Source organism: Ixodes scapularis, unplaced genomic scaffold (genome assembly GCF_016920785.2).
Source record: "Ixodes scapularis isolate PalLabHiFi unplaced genomic scaffold, ASM1692078v2 PGA_scaffold2__306_contigs__length_199485367, whole genome shotgun sequence".
NCBI classification, from domain to species: Eukaryota; Metazoa; Arthropoda; class Arachnida; order Ixodida; family Ixodidae; genus Ixodes; species Ixodes scapularis.
In genome coordinates, this window is record NW_024609857.1 from 42,465,141 (window position 1) to 42,492,536 (window position 27,396).

Consider the following 27,396-nt stretch of genomic DNA (forward strand, 5'->3'; position numbering starts at 1 on the left):
CTACAACGGTCATTCTCCGGAGCAAGTTCATATTCGTTTCCATAAATTTGTATGAAATGCGCATGTGACTTTACGGCAGAATTCAGTACAGATATTTAAACCTGTTATGCGATTTTATTTAAACTTTTGTTTCTCTTGTCAGCTCCAACGTTTCTTCAGGGTTGAAGTCAGTCGACTTCTCTTGCAAGTGACGATCTGATGAAACTTGCTGAAATAGAAAACGGGACAGCTGTCGCATTCAAGGCTATGGCGGATAGTTGAGCTACCGAAACGCACTCTTCGAATTCCCGGTATGCTATTTATTATTTTTAAATTCAGAATAGCCTTTATAGAGAAACACAATTAAAACGGCAAATTAAGGTTATGACATAACAAACATTTAAATTTTCCTACGCTGTACAGCAGGGTGACGACACACCTTGTATATTTGCTAGTCGAGCAGGCACTCTAAGAAACATAGCGTTTTGAGCATTCCTTTTTTGTTTTGCTAGCGTGAGCTTCCCCCAATTCCAACGAAAGTTATGGGATACTTTAACAACTGGTAAGAAACTCCCTGCTGGACTGTGCCAATTAAGGCGAATATTTCAAAGAGTTTTTTGTGCATTTGAGGTAATTAATTTGCTAATTATCCTCGTAACCTCAAGTCAACCGCGGTCGATAACATTATCCCAAAGGAATAGTTCTTTTATTTGAAGTGCCTTCTTAGAATTATTTTTAATTCCTGTAGAACTTGGATTAGTATATCTATGATTCCTTGATCTGTATTACTATGTGCAACACGAAATAATATTTTAACTGAAGTACGACAGCTCGGTTTATACCGATACATATTCATTTACCTCCACCATATGTGGTTCAATACAATAGTTAAGATGATGTATCACACTGATTAATAAATTGGCACGAATTGTAGTGCCATTTGTTTTATTGCATAAACGAATCAAGGCCTCATTATAGCTCATTTGCGTCTCTCCCGATAGATTACAATACCGCGAGAAGAATTGTTTTAATGAAAAAACCGTTACCACATACCGCTGCGACGTCTGCCGGTGAGATTAGTTTCATCCATCGCCACAGGCGCAGGAAAACATCACTAGTCAAGTGCTCCATGTTCGAGGAAGATTTTAGACCACCTTATCGAATTAATAAAAAAAGAACGCGAACATCAAAATTATACGATAAAGACAATAAAACCTGACGGAAGCCGTAAAAACCGTTTTAGAAATATAAATAAAATTATTTCAACTCAGCGTATTTGTTTAAGTCTCGCTTTATTTCCAAAAAAAACTAGATGCAATTGTTAATTGAACCAATGATGTTAGCTCAAAGCTAATTATTTTTAGCTATAATAGCTATATTCAAAGCTATAATTATTAAATTAATAAAACAACTTTCAGTGATTTATTGAAATATCAAAGCAGTTTGATACTCAGCAGCACAGTGCAATGCTGCGGCCTTTTTCTAATGTAATTTAAGCATTGCTCACGTTTTGCTAAGATTATATTGATTACTTTTCATTTTAGGTAGAGTAAAAAAAATAGACCGGCTAAAATGAAGCAAAACAGTAATTTTCTGGCTTCACGAAACATGTTTTACAGCTGTTAGGAAATATATAATTGCTAAAAAAACAGACTTAAAAATACTTTCTTTAATTCTCGTGTATGTTTTGATTTTCAGATGTGTGAATAAAAACGCACGCGCTTCGCCTTAGTACACACGTAGGAATATCATACCTGTTAAGGCACTGATTGTCAGTCCCAATAAAATGGTGAGAATCGTGCTGATTGAGTTACTCCAGTAGGATGACAACCTCAAAAGGAAGAAGAGATTCTGTGGACTGTAGGGCATATTCATAAATGGTTATTCCCCTAAGAGAGTTAAGATGCCCCTTCATCATGTACAATTGAAACAAAATTGAATATTTTTTTAGAGTTTGGTTTATTCGTGCGTTAGTATGATAAAAAAAATTCCATAACAAATTGAAAAAGGACATTAGAAAAGTGGATCCAAACTGTAGACATTTCTGTGGAACATCAACTCTGTAATAAATGCGATAATAAAATAGTAATTTACACTTAGTTCGACGTGAGAAAATAGTAATGTTGCAGCTATTTGGTGCAAGTGATATAAATGTTTAAGCCGTTATTGATGCCAATTTACGACTACGTCTTCAACTGCCCAGTAACACTAGGTTTTACCTCTGGCAACAAAAGTGCAGTTATTGCTTATTGCTTGTTAGTTCCTATAACTAGCGTGGTAAAATAAAGGTGTTGGTTACAAGATACACAAACAGAAACATATTAAAAATTAGAACTTGAAGACATGCCTAAAATCATAGCGAAGAATCCTGTAGCTCATAGCCTGAAGGAGGTTGATTGTAAAGTCAATTAGCCGGATCAGTTATATTTTGATATTCCTTTAGCTTCTATTAGCACCTTCACTCTCTCGATTTTCTTGGTGATCTTTGAATATAAGAATTTAGGTTAATTTGTTCCGCGTGAGGTTTTACAGCAAATCATTTCGTGACACCACACAGCTTTTAATTGCCCAGATTTATATGCGTGTGTTCATCGCGGGTCTTACACATTTGGCGTTGAAACGAAAGTTGCGTTGCTTGTTTCCGTTAGTAATGTAGTGTGGTTTCCTGGGCAGTTGTCAAGTGTAACCGGAATCCGTTGAGGCCGAACGTCCATGTGAAACTTATTGTACATGAGCCAGGATTCGAAGGTGATCGCCAGCACTGTTGCTGTTCCGGCACCCTAGAATTTGAATTTGTACTTAATTCGAGATAAGACGAATATCTAAATGACAATATCCTGCAGTTTTCAATTTTCGGAAATGACGTGATTCATAAAACTCTCCATGGACTCAAAGACACAATCAAACATTTTATTAAACCCCTCACTAGTCCAAAAAAAAGGAACATTATTAACAATTACAGAAAAAAACCGACATAAAAATACAGAAACTCGTGTATATGATATTGTATTGTGACCGTTTTAAATTTAAAATCTTTAGGCAATAAGGCTTGCAAAGCTTCTAGGAAAATCGTAACTCATCTTCACGGGCTCGTTATGCCCGTGGCAAGTCCTCAAAAAATATAAAATAGCTTGCCTGGCTTTCACACTTCTTAAGAGTTATTTCATGGAAGTATCCATTCTTACGCTTGGGGTTCAAGATTCATTCGATTGTTTAATATTTCCCCTTTTTTAGCGGGAAGAATTTTAAATGTCTAAGACAATGCAAGTCAGCGTGCCGCCAATCGACGCGTGTGCCCCGCCCCTGCTTCGGTGTCATCCACGGGCTTGATCTGCCCCTCCATTGAAAGACTCGCTCGATCAGCAACTGCATCTACGGCATCGACACCGCCCGTGCAGCCTCTTGGGGGGGTTTGGACACAATCCTATGTTTTGTGTATCTAGAAACAGGGAGTGATGCAGGGGAGGAAAACGCAGAACACTTAGTATGCATATCTGGAGAAGTTAGGGAAATGAACACTAACAGGGAAATAGTTATCTTGGGGGACATGAATGCGCATTTTGAAGACATTGATGGACATACGGATACAACACGAAGGATGTTAGAGGAGTTCTGCGAAGCTGTTGATTTGGAATTGTTTACCGCTCAAATAAAATGTGATGGAAAAAATAAAGTGTGAAAGAAATAACTCGCACTCGACTATTGACTGCTCTTTGATGTCGCGGAAGCTATACAACAGATTACGAGGAATGGAAATAGATGAGGAAGGCAAAAAACACCTGGGGAGCGACCATAAGAGAATCAAGATTAGATTTGGCACAGTAAAACCAGAAATGCAAAATCAAAAACAAGAGGGTTAGAAATAACTTAAATGACAAACAATTACAGGTGGTATCTAAACGAATCGAGAACATAGTATCCCAGGAACCGGAAAGAGAATGGAGAGATGAAGACTCAGTTGGTGTTTTCAACAGAGACTGAAATATCGAATCAAACAAGGAGGAAGAAAGCCAAAAACTGAAGCTCAAAAGCTGGTGGGATAAAGAGGTTAAGGCAGCAATATCGAGACGCCGAGCGGTATCTAGAGAACACAAATGGGCAAAGAAAAAGGGGGCCACACCAGCCAAAGTAGCATCAAAATGGGAAGCCTCTCAGAAAAGAAAGCCGGAAGCATCAGCATTGATACAGGCCAAAATTGGGAAGGCAGAGGTCTAGTGGATGATATAGATAAACCAGAATGATTGGAATGCATCAGTGCACAGGGAAAAAAGACCAATGGATACCAGCAGTCACTAACCACATAGGTGGGGACAAAGGTAGAGGGGGAAGATTAAGAGCATACATTAGACATACAATCGAAGCAGCATTTTCGGAGTTTGAACCGGGTAAGGCCTTAGGGAAGCGTCTACAACCCTATTGAAAAAGGCCAATATAAACTCGGCTTATTGGAAATATTGTATTCCAATGAAGTTGATGGAAACCAATAAAAACTTATTGTTATCCGATTAACCCAATACGCACGATGGGAATTCATATCGGAGCACAATATCCCGATATTGTATGCGGTTATTGGTATACAACAGGATATTGGAGCACAATATCCTGATATAACTTGCGGTTATTGGTATACAACACGATATCGAAGCACAATATCCCGACAGAACTTACGGTTATTGGAATAGAATACGACACCGCGTGCATATTGGTGACCGACATGGACATACTGTGCGGCCACACGATATATAAATATCGGTCGTCGATCACGGGCCCAAAGGAGAATACAATATCGAGTGGATAAATCTCAGAACGAATTCCAAGTTACCAACATGAATTACGTCGGCATATAGCGCGGACTAAGATGATACGTAACACAGTATTGATCGCCCGTGCAGCAACATGTGGATATCGGTACGCCCACATATACGACATCGCGTGAATGATATCGTAGAACAGCAGGAGTTACCATACGGCAATACGAGAGAGAACGATATTGGAGGTGGATACACACAGAACACAAACGTTCCGCGTTGCAAACACATTCACATTGATCGAAAGCGCAAGTGTACGTACGGCACACAGTACACACAGCCTCGAGCGCTTGAAATGCTAGACAACCACCAAACCATTCAGAATAACTAGCTGGGACACCCGCGACCTACCTTTCAATGAGAAAGCCCAATAACGACGTGCTCATTGGAGTGATCGTTTTCAAACAAATGTTTATTGCAGTTTTAATGCAACAAAAGTTAGGTTACCGATGTTGGAACCCAAATCGAACGCGATACGTGACAATGTCAGTTCGCACGATAAAATAATGAGGATTAATGGGCTTGACAGGTCACGAGCTTCTTACCCGCAGATTTATCGTTATTGACCCACCTTTCTGGGTAATCCTACGTCGTACACAAAATCCACAACCACACACGAGCACATTTCACCCACCACTCTTCGTCGCCTGTTTCGCAAGATTCACACACTGTAAAAAACGACGGGAAAAATACGTGCATTTGCGCCATCAAACGATACGTTACAGACTCGTTTTATGAGAAAAGTTTCCATCGTCAACCCGCGCGCACGAAAGCTCGAGCGCTCGAGCTTCGGAGGCAGTTCGAACTCCGAAGGGAGGCGAGCCCAGCGAGCCGGCGCGCCTGCGCGCATGCGCTGCCAGACGAGCGGTTGAGCGAGCCGCCGAGATTGCGCCGCCATTGCGCAACGACCGCGACCGCGACAACCCGGCGGGACCGACGGATAACAGCTCGTCAAGTTCGTCGCGCACTTTGCTTGTGGGTTCCAAGTGAAACCAACGCACTTTCAATCGCTTCGAAAGGTACGTATAGACGACTTTATTACTTGCAGCATTGAGTGCTTTGGTATACACAGATCAAAGTGAACACTGAAGGACAGAAGGGAGATGTTTTGAAATCGCAGCTTATTTGAACGCATGCGTCCCCTGCTGAAAGCGTCTGGCTGTGCTCTGTTGCAGACGTCATTTCGACTGCGTGTACTTTGATGTAACGTCAGTCATTGTTTACACTCGGCTAGCTATCACTCGGCTTGTTATCTCATGTGCGTAATAGACGTAGAAACCAGCGCCTCGTCTCTTTCGGATATTCAACCTCCAGCCGCCTGGCTCCCAGCGTGCTTACCGGCGCAAACCGTTCGACGTGTTGGATTCGTGGGCTCGTTCGAAGAGGCGTTGTTTAACGCTCACGAGTCGCCGAAGTGTTACCGGAGCTTCTCTTTACGAAAGTCGCGATCGACGCTGGGCTCTGAGCTCGTACTTTTTTCTTCCCTGGTAGACTAAGAGTGCCGACCATTCATCTGTGGTGCCGACTGGCGCCGTACGAAGTTGAGAAAAGCTAGCGAGTCTGTCAAATTTTCGTGACGCCGCCCAACTGCTCTGCTACCGGCTGCGCTCAACAAATAAAGTAAAAAAAAAAAAACGCGTCTTTTTATTTTCAAATATTTTTTTTGCCATGTTTCATTTTAGTCGCTGCAAAGTAAATCGCGGCCGTACGTCGGTTGACTCCCGATTACTGTCTCTACATCGTAGATTGTCTCACCACACTGGTGCCTCGTTGGTGTGATCTTATTCTGATATCGTTACATCTTGCTTTTTCATCTTGGCACACTTCTAGACGACCTTCTACACGTTGCACTCCTTGTCGACATGTCGCTGGTGTTAGAGACAAATCTGAAGTCGCTGTTTGCTCACTCCTTGGTGCACATATTTCATGTTCAACATCGGGTATCTGAAGGAGGCGCCATGAAACCCTGGAGTTTGTTTAGAGGCACCTCAACATACTGTATACAAGTGTCGTTTTGTGTGTTATAGTTTTCTACAAAACCAAATTGCACTTTGTTCGTAATATACCCTATAACTGTTCACAACAATTAAAGTTGCTATGAAACATTGGCCACGAGAGGTGACTCGGCCAACGCAGCCTGAAAATTCCTCGCATAATTTTCTTCATGGGTCATTTTGGACATTGACAAATTTTCTTGTGAATAATGAGTGTTATGCACATGTGTTCTACTTTTCGTACAGGTACTTCAGTTAGATAAACCCCAGCAAAGGCAGCAAGACCGTCTCATGGGGTCACACCAAGGATGACTGCATTCCTGCTCGAGTCCCGAGTCTTGTCACCAAACTTCACTGAACATAATGGTACATTCCGTTTCCTTAACTTTTTCTTCTGAAATGTGTTATTTTTTTTATTGTTGTTTTTTTTCTATTGAAAAAAGGGTAGTACAACGTTTAAACACCCAGTTTTTTTTTCTTTTTGTAATATGTGTAGTACATCGTTTAAAAACCCAAGCGTTCATAAATGGTCTCTGTACCAGACAATAGGGTGTCTTATACTCTGTTTCATACTTAGCGTGCAACGCTGTCAAAGGTACTAAAGTGGTGCGCATGAAAAAATAGAAAAAGTGTTACTCCGCGATTTTCGTGGATGAGTGGTAGAAGGCGCTGCTCTGGCGATATTGACGTCTCGGTGGCCGTGGTTCAAACCCATTTTACGCGCAAAGCTTTTTTTTTTTTTTTTTCTTTCTTTTTTAGACTTTTTTTTTCTGCAAGATTGTGCGCATTGACGAAGTGCATATTTCAGTTCCTCCTTCTTGATTTTTATTTATAAGTCGCCGAGAGGCCAGATTTCTACCATCTGGTCTGCCGCTTTGCAAGTGTTATTTGCCTCCAGCACCGAGTTATATTTTTCTTTCGTGCAGCGTGGAATGAGGAATCGCCCTGATAGCGGCCTTGTCCCAAAATTTATAATAAAACATTAACGACAATAGTTGTGGTCTGTACAGTTTATTTTGAAATAGCTGTCAAGGGTAGGAATCTCCCTCTCGGAGCACTTGCAATGCACCTTCAGGCGAATGGCGTTCTGTGTGAACTCGTCATGCTTGACGGTCCCCGTGCTCGAAACTTTCTTGTTGCGAGGTCTTTGCTTCGGGGACGCCACCTTGCCAGATAGGCACTGTGCCTTGCACTTCGCGACAGTACAGGGCACACTCCAGTGTCGTTACTGGCCGTCTCCAGGACTTCACGACCGAATTCTCCGGGGAATGTGTTCTTATACTCCCGTACACATTGGCGATCATCTGCTTGCACTCTTTCAAGATTTTTGCACAACGAATCTTCGAAAACATCCGAGCAGGAAAGGTACTTGAGCTTGCTGCGTAAGACGCCATCTTCTCAAAACCAGCGGCTGCCACACGGATGAACACGAAAACAATTTAAGGTGGTTTACATTATCTTTTCCTTTTTCTTGAAAAACATTTGTGCTCCGTTGAAATCATAACGCCAATATCAGTTACTAGCCCCGAGGAGGCACATTTTCCGACTTTTTAAAATTTTTCTGCAGGGGACGCACTATCTTATGGGCGAACGTAGGCACGGTCAGCAATGCAAACCGGTGCGCTAGCTTTGACTGCGTTGCACTTTATGTATGAAACAGAGTATAGGATCGCTTCAGACGGGGCAACCTTTCCAGCAATTTTGGGGCTGCTGGCGGGTTGTTCCCTAGTTTTCCCTAGATCGACACGAATTGCTGAGATTGGGTCCGGCTCGAAGCGGACGAGCAACTCTGACTACTCGGAGATGTTTGAAGCGGCAGCAGCCAATCAGGAATGCAATATTTTCACGTGACACCCCTGAGGACGTGATGATGAGAACTGAGGACTTAGTTCTGGTGTGAAATGGATCATTTTTGAAAATAAACTGTTTCAAAAAGACGAGTTAGTATTCTCAGCCCAATCTAAAGATATAAAAACATGTTTTTAGGATATAACTGTGTGTCTAAATACTGTAAGAAAAATAAAATTTCATGATGATGATGGCAAGTCGTAGCAATTCGGTTGCTGCATGTGAACGCGGGTGGCCCGTGTTGCTGGTGTTGCGACATGAAGTTGCTGGGCGAAATTGTTCCGTCTGAAGCGGGCTTTAGGGAACTGAATTCAAGGGCCGTGGAGCTCTGGGGGCAAGCCCACCTGGAAACATTTTTTTTCTTTTTTGCCTTTTTTAGTATTTAAATAGATATATATATATATATACATATATACTTTTTTAAGTTTTAACATATAGATGCATAATTTACACACTAATTCATTTTCAGAAGCGCTTTTATTCACACTCTGTGGCTTTCTAGTGCTTGCAATAGCTTCTCGGTGAGCTAATGCCAGCTCTGCAAAGGGAGAGGGATCTTCCCACGCTTTGCAGGCTGTAAAGCTGTGGCTTGCACAGCTCTAGTGTGTCACACCTCGCTCACTGGCTCCATCGCGAAGCATAGGTGCTTCATGAGTCGCGCCACACCGTAAGCCCCAAAAAACGGTTGGGTGACAAACCTGGGACCATTTGTCATTGCACTCAGCTATGGTATGGTGGCATGGTCGGGGCATGAAGCAGGGGTACAGCTTGGAAATGCTGATCTTCATGACATTTTAAACACATTTTTCATTACTTTTGTGTCGAGTTGTCAGCATTCTAAAGGTGAGAAAGCAAGCAGCAGCGACAGCAAGAAAAGAAAAATTTAAGACCGCTTTCACCAAGAATCAATTACGAGCACTAGAAAGGCATGGAGTGTAATTAAAACGCTTCTAAAGGTGAATTAGCGTATAAATTAAGTACTTGTGCCTCAAAAATACAAAAAAAAACAATGTAAATATAGTTATAAGGATAAAAATATACACCAGGAGGACTTAAACCAAAACTACAGTCTGTAAGTTTGAAATTCAACACCTTAAACCACTTGGCCACCACCCAATTTTATTTCCAGGTCGTTCATTGAGGTTATATGAATTTTGTTTGCAGCTCTCTGCTGCAAGAGAGATTGCCTTATTTTCATTTACTTTACTATTCCCACCAAATATGACAAGTGATAAAGAATAGAACCTCATTTGGTTGGCCGAGGCACTGTGCGTGCATGAAGGCAAACTAGCCTGTCTTGCTGTGTTCATATTTTGTTTCATCATCTGTTTAGGATTCTGTTGTCGCTCATCAAAAGAAGAAAAAAAAACTGACTAATTCTGACTTATTCTGGTGTGCAGGTACCCTTGGCAGTAAACTCTGCTAAATGGGGCAAAATATAGATACTTTTTTTAGCAAATATGCATCGTTTTAGCAAAATGAGCTACACTATTTGACTAACGTGAAACAGAACGAGCCTCTTCACTTGGCTCTTTTTTCATCTCTCGCAGACACTATTTCCTGCTTTTTGTGGTTTGTATCAGACTTTTGTATTCTGTCCGGCCAAAGCATCTGTGTTACACTGAGACTGGGTTCTTTAGGATATCTACAGGTATTCTTCGCAGCAAATGGCTTCCAATCAGGAACACGAGTTCGTTCTCGGCCACCGAGAGCAAGTATTTTCAAGGTGAGCTATTGCCCGCCTATGAGTTTTGTATTTCATTCCTCTTGAATGCCATAACTTATGTGTAGTGGTCTTGCATTAGTATTTTGTTGTCTCTCTTCTGCAAAAACACCCAGGTTTGACTAAAACCAGGTTCTTTCTTATACATGCAGGTCTTGGTGGCAAGCACCAGCCAATCAAGGCCAGAAGTTTGCTCTTTGCCGCGCATGGCAAGTGTTTTCAAGGTGAGTGATTCACGCCTATCTGAGTTGTGCGTTTCATTCCTCACAGACACTCTATTTCCTGTCTGTATAGTGGCCTTGTTTCAGGCTATTGTGTCTCTGTCCGGCCAAAGCATCTGTGTTAGACTAATCTTTAGGATATGTGCAGCAATTCTTGGCAGCAAGTGGCTGCCAATCAGGAACACGAGTTTGTTCTCGGCCACCAAAAGCAAGTATTTTCAAGGCGAGCTATTGCCCACCTATATGAGTTTCAGCATTCATCAAGGAACGCAAAATCAAAGCCCGGGGGTTTGCCATTGCAAAAATGTTGACTCGGAAGCGCATAGGGAGGAAGCTTTATAAAAGTATCCACCTGCTTCTACAAGACAAACCAAAACTAAAAATGTGGGTTCCATTCGAAAAAAAACAAAACAACATTGTCAGCCCGAATTAACTCGGGGGCGGCACTGAGCAAACAAGCCACGGTACGAGTATGCTTGGTTCAGGCGTTTGTAGGGATGGTAGATGATTCGGTGTTTTCTAAAAAAAATATTTTTTTTTCTAAAAGTGTGGTGGTCGAATATTGAGGGATGGGCATTGAGTCAGGATGTTAAGGTAAAAATTTCATCCACATGCCGGGATTCATGTGCCTTGTCCCCCTAGCGAGGGGGACAAGGCCTTCAAAATTTTGGGTTCGCAAAAGGGGTGCATCAGTATTGACGTCTCATTTTACATCATTCGTCTCAATTTAAAACGCACTATAAATGACATGCCTGAGATTCGTTTGGGTGTACTTCCTTTCAGCAAGTATATGGTTCTGTCTCAAAAAGGTCTAATCTGATGTTGACCGCTCCTCAGGTCTCCACCGAAGATTCATCAGGACGAGACCCGACCGGGACACTAGGGAGGAACGGCTTAAGCAAGGGAGGCTACATATACGACAGCTTCTTGCGGACAAGAAACGAAAATAGATAGATGGTGGGTGTTTCATTTGCTATATCTTTTGGCGTGCACATTATGTTTGTTATGTTTCAAGATTCCTGCAGAGTTTGGTTTCAACTATTGTAAAATACCGAGCATGCGCCCAGGTCGCAGAAGCGCCTACCCTCTGATTCGGAACGATCCGCAAATAAGCAAAGGGCATACCAGACACCCATCCACCTGTTTTGAGCCATGCTCAAAATATTGAAAGAGCACATCAAGCGTCAGGTGCTGTGGCGCCTTTGCCACAATAGCGCCAGTCGCAGGGCTGACAGATCCGTGACTGGCGCAAGCCATGGCATGGCCTTTGGGAACCAGGGAATTGAGATTAAAGAAGTAGCGCAGAAATTGGAGGCGAGTGGTGAAGGTGAGCAGAGTTAACAGAAAACAAGGATGAAGGGAGTTCTGTCGCATGAGGCATATGTGTCCCGTGCATGTAATTTTGGGTGTGCTGTAGGTGGCTGCCCAAAAAAATTGTTACTTGGACGTAACTAATCGCAAACCTCTCTTGCAGTTTCCATGGCCCACAAGCCAGCCGGCGCCAGTTCGTTCTCGTTCAAAGGTGAGGATTCTAGATTTTCTAGATTGCTCTGAAGCAGCAATACTGAAGCCAGAGAAGCGGTACGGCATATTTAATTGACAGAACGACTGGGGACGCTTTCACTAAAGCATGTTTTGCTACAATACACGGGTGTATTGCAGCAAAACAAGCTTCAGTGAAAGCGTCCCTACTCGTTCTGAGCTCCGTCAATTAAAGGTGCCGTACCGCGTCAATTAAAGGTGCCGTACCGCTTGTCTGTCTGGCTTCAGTGTTGCTGTAGGCGACAAAACGTGTGCCCAGTTTTGTCACAAGAGGCATATTATGTCACGCACATGTAATTTTGAATTTATCGGGCTTAGTGTGCTGTAGGTGGCTGGTCAAAGAAATTGATACTTGGACGCAGCTAATCGCAAATCTTTCTGGCAGTTTCCACAGCCTAAGAGCCAGCAGGTCCCAGTTTGCTTTTCTTCAAAGGTGAGAATTCCAGATTCCCGAAGGAGGAATACTGAAGCCATATGACCGGTACAGCATTTTTAATTGACGGAGCTCAGAACGACTGGGAGCTCCTGCATTGAAGCTTATTTTTCTGTAATACAAGCGGGCGACATTGACACGTGCCCAGTTACGTCGCAAGAGGATATCTATGTCCCGCGCATGTAATTTTGAATCTTTCAGACTTAGTGTACTTTACGTGGCTACTCAAAGTAACTGCTACTTGGACGCAACTAACCGCAAATCTCTCTTCCAGTTTCCACGGCCTACAAGCAAGCAAGCACCAGTTCGTTTTTCCTCAAAGGTGAGCATTCCAGATACTCTAGTTAGGTGCGAAGTAGGAATAGTGAAGCCAGAAGAGGGGATACATATATTTAATTGACTGAGCTCAGAATGACCTGTGGCAGTGGCATTGAAGCTTATTTTTCCACAAACGCAGACATAATTTTGAATCTACCCGCTTGGTGAAGGATTGCTACTTGTCGCGAACTAATCACACATTTTTATTTTGCAGTTTCTATATAACTACAGCTAGCAGGTGCTGTTTTCATTAAGGTGAGGATTTCACATTCTGTTTTCAAACATCAAGTTTTTGAATGAGAGTCCTAAACAATTAACTTTCTTTTGCAGTAAATGCCAGATCCTCCAGTTCAGGAATATGTTAAATATATTTGGTATGGATAAGTCCAGTGTTTTGCTTCTTTATTCACAATTTCACAACAGCAACATTTTTTTAATTTATCACTCAGAAATACACACAAGAAGAGACTGCGTTGCAGAGAAATGTTGCGCTGAACGTGATATTCCAACTCGTATATAGTTTTATTGGTAGCCGATATAATATATTGGATTCCCATATCCATAATACGCTGAGTATATTGGAATCGTAAACCCTTATTGGATCCCCATACGACACATGGGGATCCAATAAGGGTTTATACGGTATTGGATTCCAATATTTTCAGCGTATTATGGATATTGGAATCCCATAACAAATCCTTATTGTAATACAATACTATAAATGTAATGTTTTCCAATACACTGTCTATATTGTATTGCAATACAATAAAAAGATATTGTTTACCAATATCCATAATGCGCTGTTTATTTTGGGGTTTGCCAATAGGGAAAACACAAGAGGAGGACCACAGTGAAGCAGAGGAAATGACCACGGGGAATGGGAAAAAGCAGAAGGAAACGCTCAGGCTGGAACTGCGACAGGTCCAAACAGCATAACAATGAGACTGAAAAAATTTCTAGGCAAACCGAGCAAACTGAATCTGAGGAAGGTGATTGACCAGATAAATATGGCAATAGAGGTACCCAGTGACTGGAAATGAAGCAGGATGAGATTGTAATGTAAGAGAAAGGGAGGCGAAGCCAGTATCAAATCATACCGACCAATCACGTAACTTCACTAATATACAGACTAGCTATGCAGATTGTAAAATGAAGAATGAAAGAGTGGGCAGAAAGAAAGAGATCCTAAGGGAGCTTGAAAACTGTTTCAGGAGGCATAGACGACTAGATGGTAACTTATTCGTAAACTTTCAGTGCATAGAGATAGCAATGACAAGTCAAAGGCAATTATGGGTAGCATTTTTGGACATCAAAGGAGCATATGACAATTGTAAATCAGGAAAAACACTGGCACCAACTAAAGGAATATGGGCTAGGGGAAACATGGTCAAGTTTCTAGTATAGGGTGGTTATAACATGGGAAGCCGAAGCTACAAAACTAGCAACAATAAAAAGAGGACTTAGACTGGGTTGCCCATTGTCTCCCCTGCTCTTTATGATATATCTCAGTAAGATGGAAAAAAGATTAGAGCAGTGCAGCCTAAGTTTTGACCTGAGTAACATGAAGGAAGGACATAAAGAAAATCAGGTATTGCCAGGGTTAATGTATGCAGACGACATTGTATTCGTATTAGAAAGTCGTGAGACAATACAAGAACTAATTATGATTTGCAGCAGGGAAGGGGATAGTTTAGGCCTGAATTTCAGTATGCACAAGTCTGGTATAATAGTTTTCAACGACGAGAAGGGGGAACACCTGGAGATACATGACACAGTGATAGAACACGTAGAATAGTAAACATATCCGGGAGTCTGATGAAATGAGGGAAGAATGGGAGTCTGAAAGAACATGAAGATATTGCAATAAAGAAAGGGAAACGAAATTCAGCTATTATGAAACACAGGACGTGCTAGAGCTATAATATATATGAAGTCGTTAGGGGTGTAGGGAAGGAAGTTATGGTGCCAGGACTGTCATTTGGGTATGCGATATTGTATATGAGGTCAGAAATCCAGGCGGGTTTGGAGATACAGCAAAGGAGTGTGGGTAGGTTGGCATTGGGGGCACATGGGAAGACACCAAATGAGGGAGTACAGGGGGATATGCGTTGAGCATCTTTCGAGAGTAGAAAAGCGATCAGTAAATTAAACTTAAAACAAACACTAGCTGAAATTTTGAATGCACGATGGGCAGGGAAAGGGGTGTTCAAGTATCTTTAGACGAAAAGTCTAAACACTAAGTGGGCAAGCTGCACCCGCAAGCTGAGATCTAAATATATTCAACGAGATGGAGTCGATCAGAGCATATCAGTAGAAAAAGGAGTAAAGGAAACTGAAATTGCGGGAAGAGCGAATGCAGGGAAATTAGCATTAACAATATACAGGAAACAAAAACAATAAAGAGGGAACAGTTGCATGATTATTTATTGGGAAGCTCATTGCTATTTGAAGCTAGAACAGTGCTGCTAAGAACGAAAACATAAAGGGGCAAAATTCCAAGAAATAGACACTGTATACGAAGTATCCAACCGCGAAAGGGAAACTATAGAACATGTAATTTTAAGGTGCACGGGGCTTCGTCGTACCCTCTTGGCCCCCCAAGAGGGTACGACGAAGGCCCGTGCACCTTAAAAAAAACTAGAAATGTGGAGGTTACTATGGAATTTTCAGGCATGCATCGACGAATAGATAGGAAAAGAATTGGCGGAAACTAAGAGAAGATTCAAAGATTGGTGGAAAAGATCTAGGGAGGGGTGAAAATGCAGATAAAAATAAGCAATGGGAACACTTTAAATGGGGGGAGGTAGTGTAGTGTTAGAAACTTTATCCAAGTTTTAAAAAAAGATGAGAAGACGAAATGTTAGGCTAGGTCGCTCAACTGCCGCCCGTTACAAATGGCATATACATTACCATCCTCGACCATCCGTCTATCCATCTAAAATGTAAAGGCACGTTAACACACATACAACCCACTGGGGCCGGCTGAGACATGACCGGTTTTTAAGCCTCTTGCGACGGCTTAGGACCGGATGCGCTGCTGCCGGAGCTAGTCCTAACCCTAAAAAAAAGTCATGTATAAGACATTTTTGCTCCAATAAACGCATATGATTAAATACGATCATATAAGAGAATACAGGAACCGTATAAGAACATGAAAGAACGTATAATATTAAATAAGCAGTTATATGAAACTGATAAGAAGTTTCTTATAACTTCCCATATTATCTTATATTGATCTTATATGTTCTTCTAAGGTTCTCGTATGTTCTTAAATCATCTTATTTAATTATATGCGTTTACTGAATCAAGAAATTTCTTATACATAACATTTTTTTAAAAGGGAAGCCGTCGCAAGAGGAATAAAAACCGGCCTTATCTCAGTCGGTTCCACTGTGTTGCAAGTGCGCGAACGGGCTTTAACGACAGACGTACCAGCGGCCCTCGGTTTCGCTAGAGAAGATGGAAGAATGGTTTATAAAAGAGTGGAGGCAACGAAGAGGAGATCAAGGTGCAAGTAGAAATCAGCAAGGAAAAATTAACCTTATTAAAAGATGGGGTACGCAAGCTGGCGCCGAGGTCCGTAAACGTTTCATCGCTCCTTCAAATAAGCCAGGAAAACTTCACTCCTCGCCACGACACATCACGGCAAGCCACGGCACCCCACCCCACCCCGTGACGTGTTCCACAACGAAACCACAGGATGCCACCAATCAAGATCACGATAGTCACAATCTGGAGGAGAGGAGGTCAAGGTTTCGTTCGGCAAGGCTTGCGTGATAAAAGGCGTAACGGCGGGTCGACAGGCCGGAATCCTGGATGCGGTCATAACCGCACCGACCACGTGGACAGAGGGTGGGCCAGTCACATCGTGTCCCCGCCTCTGACTCACCACGGCTAGCAACGGCTCGCATTTCTGTTCAAACTGAAGAACGGAGAGGGAGTCTAGCTTTCTTGACGGAGCGTTGAAACGTTCATGGACCGCTGCGCCAGTTTGCATACCCCTCAACCAGCACAGCTGGGGGACAGGCGGGACAGAGAAAAATTGAGACTCCCTCCCGCATGGCTCCGGGCCAAAGTCTCGAACCTGTCCCCCAGCGGGTCGGCTATTAGCTGCCACAAACAAGGTTCGACCAGAGGAAAATTGGCGATTCCCTCGCCGGGGGAGGAGGCGAGGGGTGATGTTTTTAGTTCCTTTGCCCGATCCCCCAAAGGTCTGCCTGGCGATCATCTTCATGACCTGGTGATAGTTAAAGAAACGCATTGTCTTGAAAGGGGAGATCAGGTTTTGTGATTGTGTTTAAGGAAGGTGGAGCAAGCTACACTTTAAAAAAGGGTGTAGTGGGTACACCCACAGGGGGTGTAAGTGCTGCCACATACTACACCCATAAAGGTGTAAAAGTACACCTCAAAACGATGTGCATATATACACCCTCTTTAGGGGTGCATGTGTGCACCCTTTTATACACCTTCAGCATTAAGGGATGCACAGATACACCCCATACTGGGGTGTGTCACTACTCCTTTCCTACACCCTCACTGTCGTTTCGGTGTGCAGGTACACCCCAATTTAAGGTGTAGAAGTATCCCCTTCTCTACAGCCACCAACAGGGTTTGCTATTACACCGTTGTTTACACCCACCCCGCTCATAGGGAACAGAGATATACCCGCCAACAGGGTTTACTATTACACCGTTTTTACACCCACCCCGCTCATATGAAACATATATACACCTCATTCAGTGATGTACCATTACACCTCTTTGTGCACCCACCTCAAGGAAACCTGTAAAAAATGTACGCGCCCAGGTGGTTGCAAAAAGGCAGGTAAACAGACACAACGAAATGTTTTCAAATCTCCTCTAAGTTTATTAGACAGCCTATTCCGTAAACAAGTACAAACGTGCAAGCAATCTGTGATATGTGAAGATGTACAACGAAGCTGTTACACAACTGAGGAGATTACTGAGCGAACAAGAACCGGGGTGATTCTTAGGTAGTGTCTATTCTCTCAGCAGCCGGCAGAATTATTTACCCGAAATCGTGCCGGCAGTCGTCACTCATTGGTGATATAATCACTTCATCGAACGACGTGTCATCGACAGCTCAGGTTAGCTCTCCTCTATAAACATCTCTTTTTTTCTTTTGTAATGAGCCGCCCCAGGCTATATGCGCGAGGTGATATATACGGGTATCACATGATATATACGGGTATCACGCACGACGAAATGCCCCTACAGCGTGTATTTCGCGTAACGAGTAACGGTGAAACGTTAGTGTCGACGAAACGTGTCTAGAAAACGTGTATCAACGAAAAGGTGTCCATGAAACGCCTGTTCACAAAACGCCGGGAGAATAAAAAAGTCACCTGCAGTTATCACATGATTGTAGACAGCTAATGGCAAGCGACTGCCGATAGAATTTCGGGGAAATTATTCTCCCAGCTGCTAGGAAATAGACACTGCCTAATTTTAGACGTAATCAGGAACGGAATGGTCAACTGCTGCAAAGGAGTAGGTTGCAGCGCACTTACGATGAAAATATCGGACTTCATATATGTAATCAGAGATAGACGTTGACACGGGCACTGCAGAACCACACAAACACAAACACGGAAAGAAAGGGGTCTGTGAAGATTCAACACGATGTGGCAGAAGAAGTAATTTGCCAAACCGAACACTAAACGCATCACATGAATTCCTTGGGCTTTTTTGAAGAAATCGCTTGTTGCCGATGTACGTTGGACTTTTTAAAAACTGGAAGCGTTGGTACACTCGAATATGTTGTCACGGACGAAATCTCTGGCAGCCCCGCTGGTCGCAGCACAGCACACAAGAAACTAGGCCGGGAATCATTCCCGGATCGGAAAGAGCTACTACGTCACCCGTGAAACCTTTGCCAGATGATCACGCTCCTGCCATTACCCGCGCCCAGACAGCGGACTCAAGGCATACAAAAAGCCTCCGGTTCATCGGTCCGACGACTGCGTAGCCTATTCCACGCTTTCAGCTTAGGGAGAGAAAGAAAAGAGAGGAGTATACGAAAATAGCAGCTCCTTCAAGGCCAAAAGTGGTCGCACTCGCGAAGGCTTACCTTCAGGGTTATCCCAACAATGAACGCAGCTAGAGGATTTGTCCCCTATATCCTCTTGAAAGTTCGACCCAAAGTTAATAGTGCAGTAAATACTACCCGCGGCCTTGGCCTTCAGGCAGGTGCCGTGCTCTGCCTTATCTCTAGCTTGGAGACTGTAGTCACGTGATCCTACCCGGAGACCCGATTGGCCTAAAACAAGCATAGCGTCTACTCTACTGTCAATACCGAGTGAACAAAACAGTTCCATACTTCCTAAGAAACTGACCAACCCAAAAGTGACCCCCAAGAGGGCATCCAAGCACACGCTGGTCGGGGCGCGTGGCTAGCGTGGCGGTGCACTGATACACCTAGAGGTTTTTAAGGGAGAGGAGGATGCTCATTGTCGGTGCGCAAATACACTGGCTGAGCAACTGAGGGTGCATCTTTCAGGAAAGGGGTGCATGTGCTGCTGATACACCCGACTACACCCGTTTTTTCTTAGAGTGTACCGCCTTTTACAAAAGGTACAGCCGTTATCATCCATCCATTCATTCATCATCGTATAAGAGCCGAATTCGACGCGCTTCTCAGCAGCGGGCATGAAAGCTTTCCAGTTATCAAGTGCTTGAACTTTTTAAAGCAAAAGCCTTACTTGTCCCATTACGCGAAAAGCCGTCGGCGTTGTCCCCGAAAGATGGTAATAAAACTACGTCATCAAGCACGCGCCTCAGGAATAGAACACAAATAAAAGCACAGCACCGCAGATGCTTTGTCACGGATGCCGTCGTGAGGCCGGCGGTGTTCACCGCACCCGCGTTGTGGGCGAGTGTGATGTCACCGCCGGAGTGCCGTGTGCGAAAGGAAGAGGTGGCGCGCTGCTTGTAAGAATGCGCTGCGTGTAGCATTCCTATACGTAAGTAGTCTTAAGTGTCCTCGGCGAGTTTTTCGTCTTCGTATTGCAGGTTAGAAAAATTATTCCGGTCGAATAATGTTGGGCTTTTTAAGCTTCCATGGCTATAAGCGTGCTTCGATTGATTTTAAATTTTGTAGCTTCTTTTGTGCGGTGATGTAGAGACAAGCTCAGGCCCTGTGTCGGAGGTTGACGTTGAATAGACCTTATGCGAAGTTGCTTGGTGATGTGACAGCACTGAGAGCATCGCCATTTTAATGTTGGCAAGCATCGTCCGTACTGAAGTACGGTGGAGGCGTCGGAGACAACCGTAAGGGCAGTGTGCGATGATGCGGCAGCTGTGTTTTCCGCCTTTCGACCATGGAATGTGGACGAACAGTTCAAACAACCTACCGCAACTGTCTGACAAAGCTCTCGGAGGCCTATATACTCTTCCACGCCATCGCACACTGTCCGTACGGTTGTCTCCGATGCCTCCACCGTGCTTTGGTACCGGCAACGTTTGCCAACATTAAAATGGCGACGCTCTCAGTGTTGTCAGACCGCCTAGCAATTTCGCATAAGATTTATTTGTGAAAGATATGAAAGACAAAGTCCTAAAACTCAAAAATTTGAACCACACATCGATAAGAAGTAGTCGAACTCAAGACGAAGCTAAACCAAATTGATTAAATCCTCTTATCGGTTTCCGAACAGGGTATTCTAAGGCTAAAACAGACCAATGGGACTCTTTTAACAGCTACAGGACAAAACCCTCAGGTAGATAATGACGTAGCTTCAATGAAGTTGAAGGACAGGGACACTGGCAAAGGTGAAAATCCTTAGTTTTCGGCCGCTCTACGAGATCTGACTAATCTAAAAAACCGGTGGGATGACGCGGAGGAGATATTCCGTCAATCACTCCTGTTATTTTTCAGTCTCCATGATAAAGGTAAGGAAATTTGGTATCAATCGGAAGGTTAGGTGGTCGAACTGTGTTCCGAAAAACTCTGCATACGTGTTGACCCTATCAGAATTGAAAGAGCGTGTTGTTTGGGCTTTCACAATGAACCAGCGTGTCGCCCCATTGCTCCTAAGTTCTCCTCATTTAAATAAAAAGAAAGTCTTATGTCATCAGTATACAAACTATACAACACGCATTTTGATTTAAGTGAGGATTTCCCGGTATCTGTCCGACCCGCTCGCCGCAAACTGCTCGAATTTTCCGGATTAAAAGGTTTGCTGTTTAGACTTCACCAGCTGCTGATGGATGGCAGGTGCTTTATATTTGACTCTGTACAAAGTTTGGTTTGAGAAAAGAAACAGGCGTGTCCAGCACTTCCCTTTCCCGCCACGCCCTCATCAAGTTTTGTCGTGCAGAGTTGGACGCATGTGTGACGTGATCACTGATCTCTATTGTAGTAGGCTGGATCGCGGACCGCAGCCTCGGCAGCTGGGGCCGAGTGTCGCCACCGGCGGCCATTGATTGACACCAGCTAATGCATGGGACCCTACGGGGAAAACGAGAAAAAGTGCCGTTTTCCCCTGTTTCTAAGCTGTTCTCGGTACTGAAACTTTTTAGATGCTTTTCGATAAGCCCGTCTAATAGCTTGCGTACAAACATTAAAACTGACAGCCCTCAAAATTCTTATAAATAAATATTTTGTGGTCGAGAGTGACTCCGCAGTAATGCAGCTCAATGGTGCGAGTTACCTAGAGTTACGGCGGAGTCGGTGGCGGCTTCGTTGAGTTGGGTTTAGCAGACGACAAGCCCAAAGGCTTTGGTACGCGGAATTCGCTCACTCTCGGAAAGCCGTTGTCAAGATGGAACTTCTTTGTCATTCATCAACGTCTGGGCTTCCCCGAGGACGGTCCATTGACGGCAAGTTCCTTTGTTTACTCCACTACGATGGCAAGCTTGCCAGCTCAGCCGTAGGTGCTCCGATACGTTTGATTTTTTTATTCGGCGACCGAACGTTTCACAAATACCGATTCAATCTCCAAACACCCGGTATAAGGATCCCAGCGCACCATAAAATAATCGCCTCCGAGCACAGCGTACGTGCTTCAATATTCTTGCTTTTGTGCGTTTCTCCCATAGACTTCGGTGTATTGCCTGGTGTCAAGCAATGGTCGCCGGTGGCGACACTGACGGGCTCCCGATCCGCGATCCAGCCTACTAAAATAGAGATCAGTGGACCTGATCATTGAACATTCTATACTGTTCACAAACCTTCGAAATCTTATACCTTAAAGGGAAGATGCGCATTCTGTGTTTGAAACATTCGAAAGCGGATTTTGTTTTTCTTTCTGAAATGTGGCTAAACCCTGATATCGCTGACTCAGAATTGTTTCCTCCAGATTTTTGTTTCCATCTCTACTTTTCCGGCCGAGACAGAAGGAGAGAAGGGAGTGTTCTTTTCGCCGTCAATAAGTGAATCCCATCAAAGCTTATCTCGGTAGAAACAAGGCTGGCAACCATCGGAGTATGCCTCGTTTTTAAACCAAGTATTATAACGGGAGCATGCTACAGGCCGCCAGATGGTAGTAATGATTTAGTTACTGAGCTTCATAAATGCCTGTTTCAACTTACAGCGTTTTATCCTAGTGCCACACTTGTTCTTAATGGAGCCTTATTGCCCAGATATTGCTTCGACTGCCCTTTCCTCCGGCAGTGCTTCTTCCGGTGCTTCTGTTGAGTTTTGCCTTGGCTTTAATCTTTCACACGTTATCGCTAAAAAAACCAGAACTACCAAAAACTGTAGCAATGTGCTGGACCTGCACCTAACTGATGAGCTAGCCCTTACCTGTAATGTCATATACGTATCCTGCATTAGTGACCATTTTGTTATTGAATTAACACTCTCCCTCACCACTACTCATATATTACGCTGCACTAAAGTGATTCGCGATTACTCAAGTGCCGGCTATACCCCTGTCAACTCACAGCTAAAACACTCTTACGGCACGTTCTCGAATGGTTTGAGGAAAGATCTGTCAACGTTGACTGGACTCTGTACAAACACAAACTAATTGAGATCACTGAGTGTATTCTGCCACTCACTCGTGTTATCTCTGATAGCAACAATCCGTGGTATAACAAAATTTTCATAAGCACTCCAACAAAAAGAATAGGCTTTATAGACGGGTTAAGTGCTGCGACACACTGGAAGACTGCGACAAATACCACTCGTGTGCAACAGGATACAAAATAGCTACAAATGAAGCAAAAACAAAATTATATATTCGGGACCTCTCTAACATTTTGGTTAACAAGCCAACATTTTTTTGAAGATTGTTATTCCCTACAATTCACTGACGACAGCAGGCATAATCTGTCCAATCACCGAAGTGCTGTTTCACGTAATAATTTATTTAGTTCTGTCTTTACAGATGAAAACCTCCTGAATACTCTCGTCTCGCGCCAGTTTTTGCACACTCTGATGGGGTCCATCACCATTGAATATTCCGGCGTCCTAAAAGCAATCGAGAACTTTAAGCTTTCATCCAGCTCAGGGGATGAAGAAATCAATTCTAAGATTCTAATAAACACAAAACACACATCCGTAGCTTGCGTTTGTGACACAATTTCCCCGTCACTTATTCTTTTTTTAAATTACTCAGGATTGGGGATCTGGCAACGTAGCCCCTGTTTTCAAATCTGCTGACCGCCAACTAATTAAAAGCTATCGTCCCATCTACCTAAGCAGCGTATCGTCTAAGCTAATGAAACTCGTACTTTACTCTAGTATAATCAATTATTTAGAAGATAAGAACCATTATTTTAATCACCAACATGGTTTCCAGAAAGCATACTCCTGTGAAACCCAACTAACGGCGTTTCTTCATGATATTCAAGCAGGCTTTAATACAAAAATTCAAACTGTCGCCATTAGTCTCGATTTTTCCAAAGCATTTTATAGGCTCCCTTATCAACGTCTTATAATAATACTTAACGAATTTAAAATCGAACCCGGTATTGTATAATGGCCAAATTCGTTACCAACCGCATTGAGTACCGCCATTAATAATTATAAATCCCCCTCGTGCGCGGTAACCTCGCCCTTAGGGCAGTGTACTCGGGCCCTTATTTTTTTTAAATGTACATTAATGAAATTTATCAGCACATATCGTCATTATTTCGCGTAACTGCAGGCGACTGCGTAATTTACCGGCCCATTCACTCGCCCGACGATCACCATAGCTTGCAAACAGATATTAAACTAATTATTCGATGGTGCATTCAATGGCAGATGACCTTAAATGATATATGTAGCACACGAAAACTGTTCCCTCGGCTTTTTGCGCCGAAACCTGAAACCCGCAACACCAAAGATAAAACAACTAGCATACTTACCTTAAGGTCTTTCTATGCTTGAATTCGCTTGTGACAATCTTTCTTATTTATAAAACTTGAATCCATCCAAAACAGAGCTCTGCGTTTATTTTTTTTTTATTACTCATCATTCAATAGCAAATCTGGATTGCGTGGAACTGCTAACCTTCACACACCTTCATCAAGGCCCGAGTGTCCCGTCTCTCTCTCTCCTTCACCTTATCATTCACCATATCATGCCTCTTTGTGAATCGCCGCTTTTACCCCTGTGGCAGATTTTTCCTCGCTTTGACCATTCCTATTTGAGGCCCATTTTTTCCCGTCAGCTACTTCATATAATGATTCAACTTTACCCTTGGCCAGCAACGATTGTAACCAACTATTAAACGACGTTGTTACTATAACTGACACGCATACATTTGCTGCCTCTGTCACTTCTTTAATATCTGTTTTAACCTACTAAGTCCCTCTTCTACTGTGTTAAAATTGCGTGCCAAAATATTGTGTTTAAAAAAAAAAAGTACAATTTCCTTAGGGAATGCCCGTAACGGCCTTCAAGGATAATGGACAATGATGATTGTGATGATGATCATGATACTGATAATAAATGGCATGTCTTACATGCCTTTTATCACTTACCTTGCTATTGACGCATGGAAAAATGAGCGCCATCAGAAAGAGACCGACGAAAGGCCCAGTAACGGCGCTGTACACCATCATAAATATCTGAAGAGACATAATATTTTCTTCAGAAATTATGCGAGAGCTATCTATTGGGGTAAGGATGTAATTATAGCCTCTACGCTGTTGTAAGGCCAAGAAGCTCCTCTTGGAGATCACACCGTTGAAAAGAGATGAGCAGCATAGAGTTACTGTATATCCAGACGTGCACTTGCAAAAAAATAACAAACAAAAAACTTTGTGGCGTTGGCTCTAAATATTACAAAACTTTCAGTGCCTAACACATTTGAAGTGGTAATACAATCATTGATCAGTAGTTCTCTAAAGAAGCTCGTTTCTATTGAAAAGCTGGAAGACAACGCACCGGAATCAGAGGACTCTCAGCTCCGTTGGCTTCACAAGGTTCGAATGGAGTTCTTGTTTGAAAAGGGGCCATATATGTTAAGACCTCAGAAATATCCTGTTTTAGTTGTGACTTTATATAGTGTATAAAAAGGGCCTATTATCATTGTATTGACCTCAACGTAGATTGACTTACTAAGTCTCACGGCGGATGCGTGTAAATAAAACGCGGATGTTCATAAAATATGCCAAGCCACCCTATAATATTATACGAGTCTTCCACAACACTACAAGCCGAAGTGTCCCCGTGCGATTGGACGCCTTTAAATCTTACTGGATCTCAGTATTAGCGTTGAATTTCTCATAAAATGTGGCCAGGATGCTTGAGTGTGAAAATGACAATCTTGAAAATGTTAGCAGCATATAATATTTTCTCTGTTTCTAGAGGTGACAGGTGAAAAACAGATTGAGCGCCACGAATACTCACTATCTTTGAAATGATGATCCGATATACAAGATAAGTCGTCGTTTCCTTCGTACTTATAAAAAGATAACCGCAAACAGTGTTTCGAAAAGGTGCGACGGGATTAAGCTGAGCTAGTTGGTTCATACTTCAGATAAGGCCAGCTGAACTTAAATAAACTTACACACAAAGAGAATACCATACAGACCGCTAGAATAACAACTGAGTTTTCCTTATCCTCCTCTTCTACTACGAACCCCAGATGAGGAAAATACTCTCTTTCCTGCTGGACAACGAAATTAAAATAACAAACAAACTTTAATTGTTTTAACAAATATTAGTTCTGTTAACGTTAGCTGAATATTTAAAATTGCAAGGGATAAATTGGGTATTTTATACTTAACGACCTTATACATCACATTTTCAGCGCGAGGTAGCATTACACCCTTGCCTTAGGTGCACCCAGTGAGAAATTATGGTTTTCTGAATTAAAACCTCGCTTTCACTCTGGTTGTGTTGTCTTACATTCACTGGCAATGCCAACAACGAAAAATGTCCTGAACGACATTTAGTGGCGTTCTCAAAATTCTAAAAGCCCGAGGCGATATTAATAAAGCTGTATTGTCATTCTGCCTATTCAAGGACCTAAAATTCCTTTTCGTTGTTAAGACGCTTATGTTTTAAGTGCATCAATCATGTCAACATTTTCCACTTTTATAAAAACGCAGATTAACTGAACGTGGGTATATAGGAGTAATTTGTATCTGACATAAAATATTATTCGATCAATGTTTAACGTCGTTACGCGCTATAAGGCAGAAATGTTTTACCTTAAAAAAAATTGAATAAAAACGCTCTGTTGCGGATAGAGGATACTCTGTCCTTGCTCTCTGTATATTTAGCTACAGTGAAAATGCAACTTACCCTGCTTGCAGATCCCATGTAAGGTATAGCAGCACTGTAAAGTGTCATGACGGTGCCGGCTGCAAGCGCTGTTTGAACAAAAAAGACCAAGAGCTAGTCATTATCAAAGGAATGACACACAAGTTGATGTGTGCAAGAAAGCTTCGTACCCAGGCATCTCGTTACCCTCGTGGCTTGAAGTTCGGTAAGTGTAAAATACTGCGACACAACGTCAGTATACAGCACAGCGGCTTGGGAATTGATGATGGACGATATTGTGCTGCAATTTAAATAGTTCAGTCGGCTAATGCGGTAATCGGAAATTGCATCTGTAGAATCACACGAACTACAAATTCTGATTGGAAAATGAAACTTCGAAAATGTATATGCCTAATTGAAGAGCATCAACTAAATACGTATGAAATAGTTCGACCATCTTGGGATATCAGGCTTTAACCTCAACGAGCTTTTGATCACTTGCGGCATTCCGGTAGAGCCTTATACAGTTTTGAAAAGAGGACATTTTCTCATAAGCTTTGTCCAATAAACGTATCATACCTTGTAAAATTATGTAATTTTTACCAATTATACATTCCTGCATGTTTACCTGATACTTCTGACACATCTGATACTGGAGTATGGCTACATTGTGTTTAAAAAAAATTTGAATCATGTGCCAGGTTTAAATATGTTGTATATATTTTTTAATTGTCTCAATTCGACGAGCTTCAATACGACGTGTCTGCGCTGGGCTTCATATCCGGTGATATTGTTTTTTCTTCGTCTATCTTGTACCGTATTAAATAGCCCTATACTAGCTTGATTATAATAATTATATGTATGGTAT

At 42.7% G+C, this 27,396-nt stretch overlaps 1 protein-coding gene across 1 annotated transcript; it reads right to left on the bottom strand.

Annotated features, from left to right (window-relative positions):
* Positions 1-116: 116 nt before the first annotated feature.
* LOC115320701 (sodium-dependent multivitamin transporter-like) lies at positions 117-26,618 on the bottom strand. Its single transcript, XM_040504987.2, has 6 exons — positions 26,571-26,618; positions 24,800-24,886; positions 2,584-2,759; positions 1,734-1,837; positions 1,033-1,133; positions 117-208 (listed from the first exon to the last, which is right to left on the bottom strand). The coding sequence occupies exons 1-6, from the start codon at positions 26,616-26,618 to the stop codon at positions 119-121; spliced, it is 606 nt and encodes a 201-aa protein (XP_040360921.2). The 3' UTR covers positions 117-118.
* Positions 26,619-27,396: the final 778 nt, after the last annotated feature.

Coding starts and splice junctions, on each gene's coding strand:
- LOC115320701 (XM_040504987.2), bottom strand. CDS start 26,618: ATGACACTTTACAGTGCTGCTATACCTTACATGGGATCTGCAAGCAGG. Junction 2,760..24,799: donor TTCCATGCGTCAATAGCAAG/GTAAGTGATAAA, acceptor TTCAAATTCTAG/GGTGCCGGAACAGCAACAGT. Junction 209..1,032: donor CACCGGCAGACGTCGCAGCG/GTATGTGGTAAC, acceptor TTTCTATTTCAG/CAAGTTTCATCAGATCGTCA.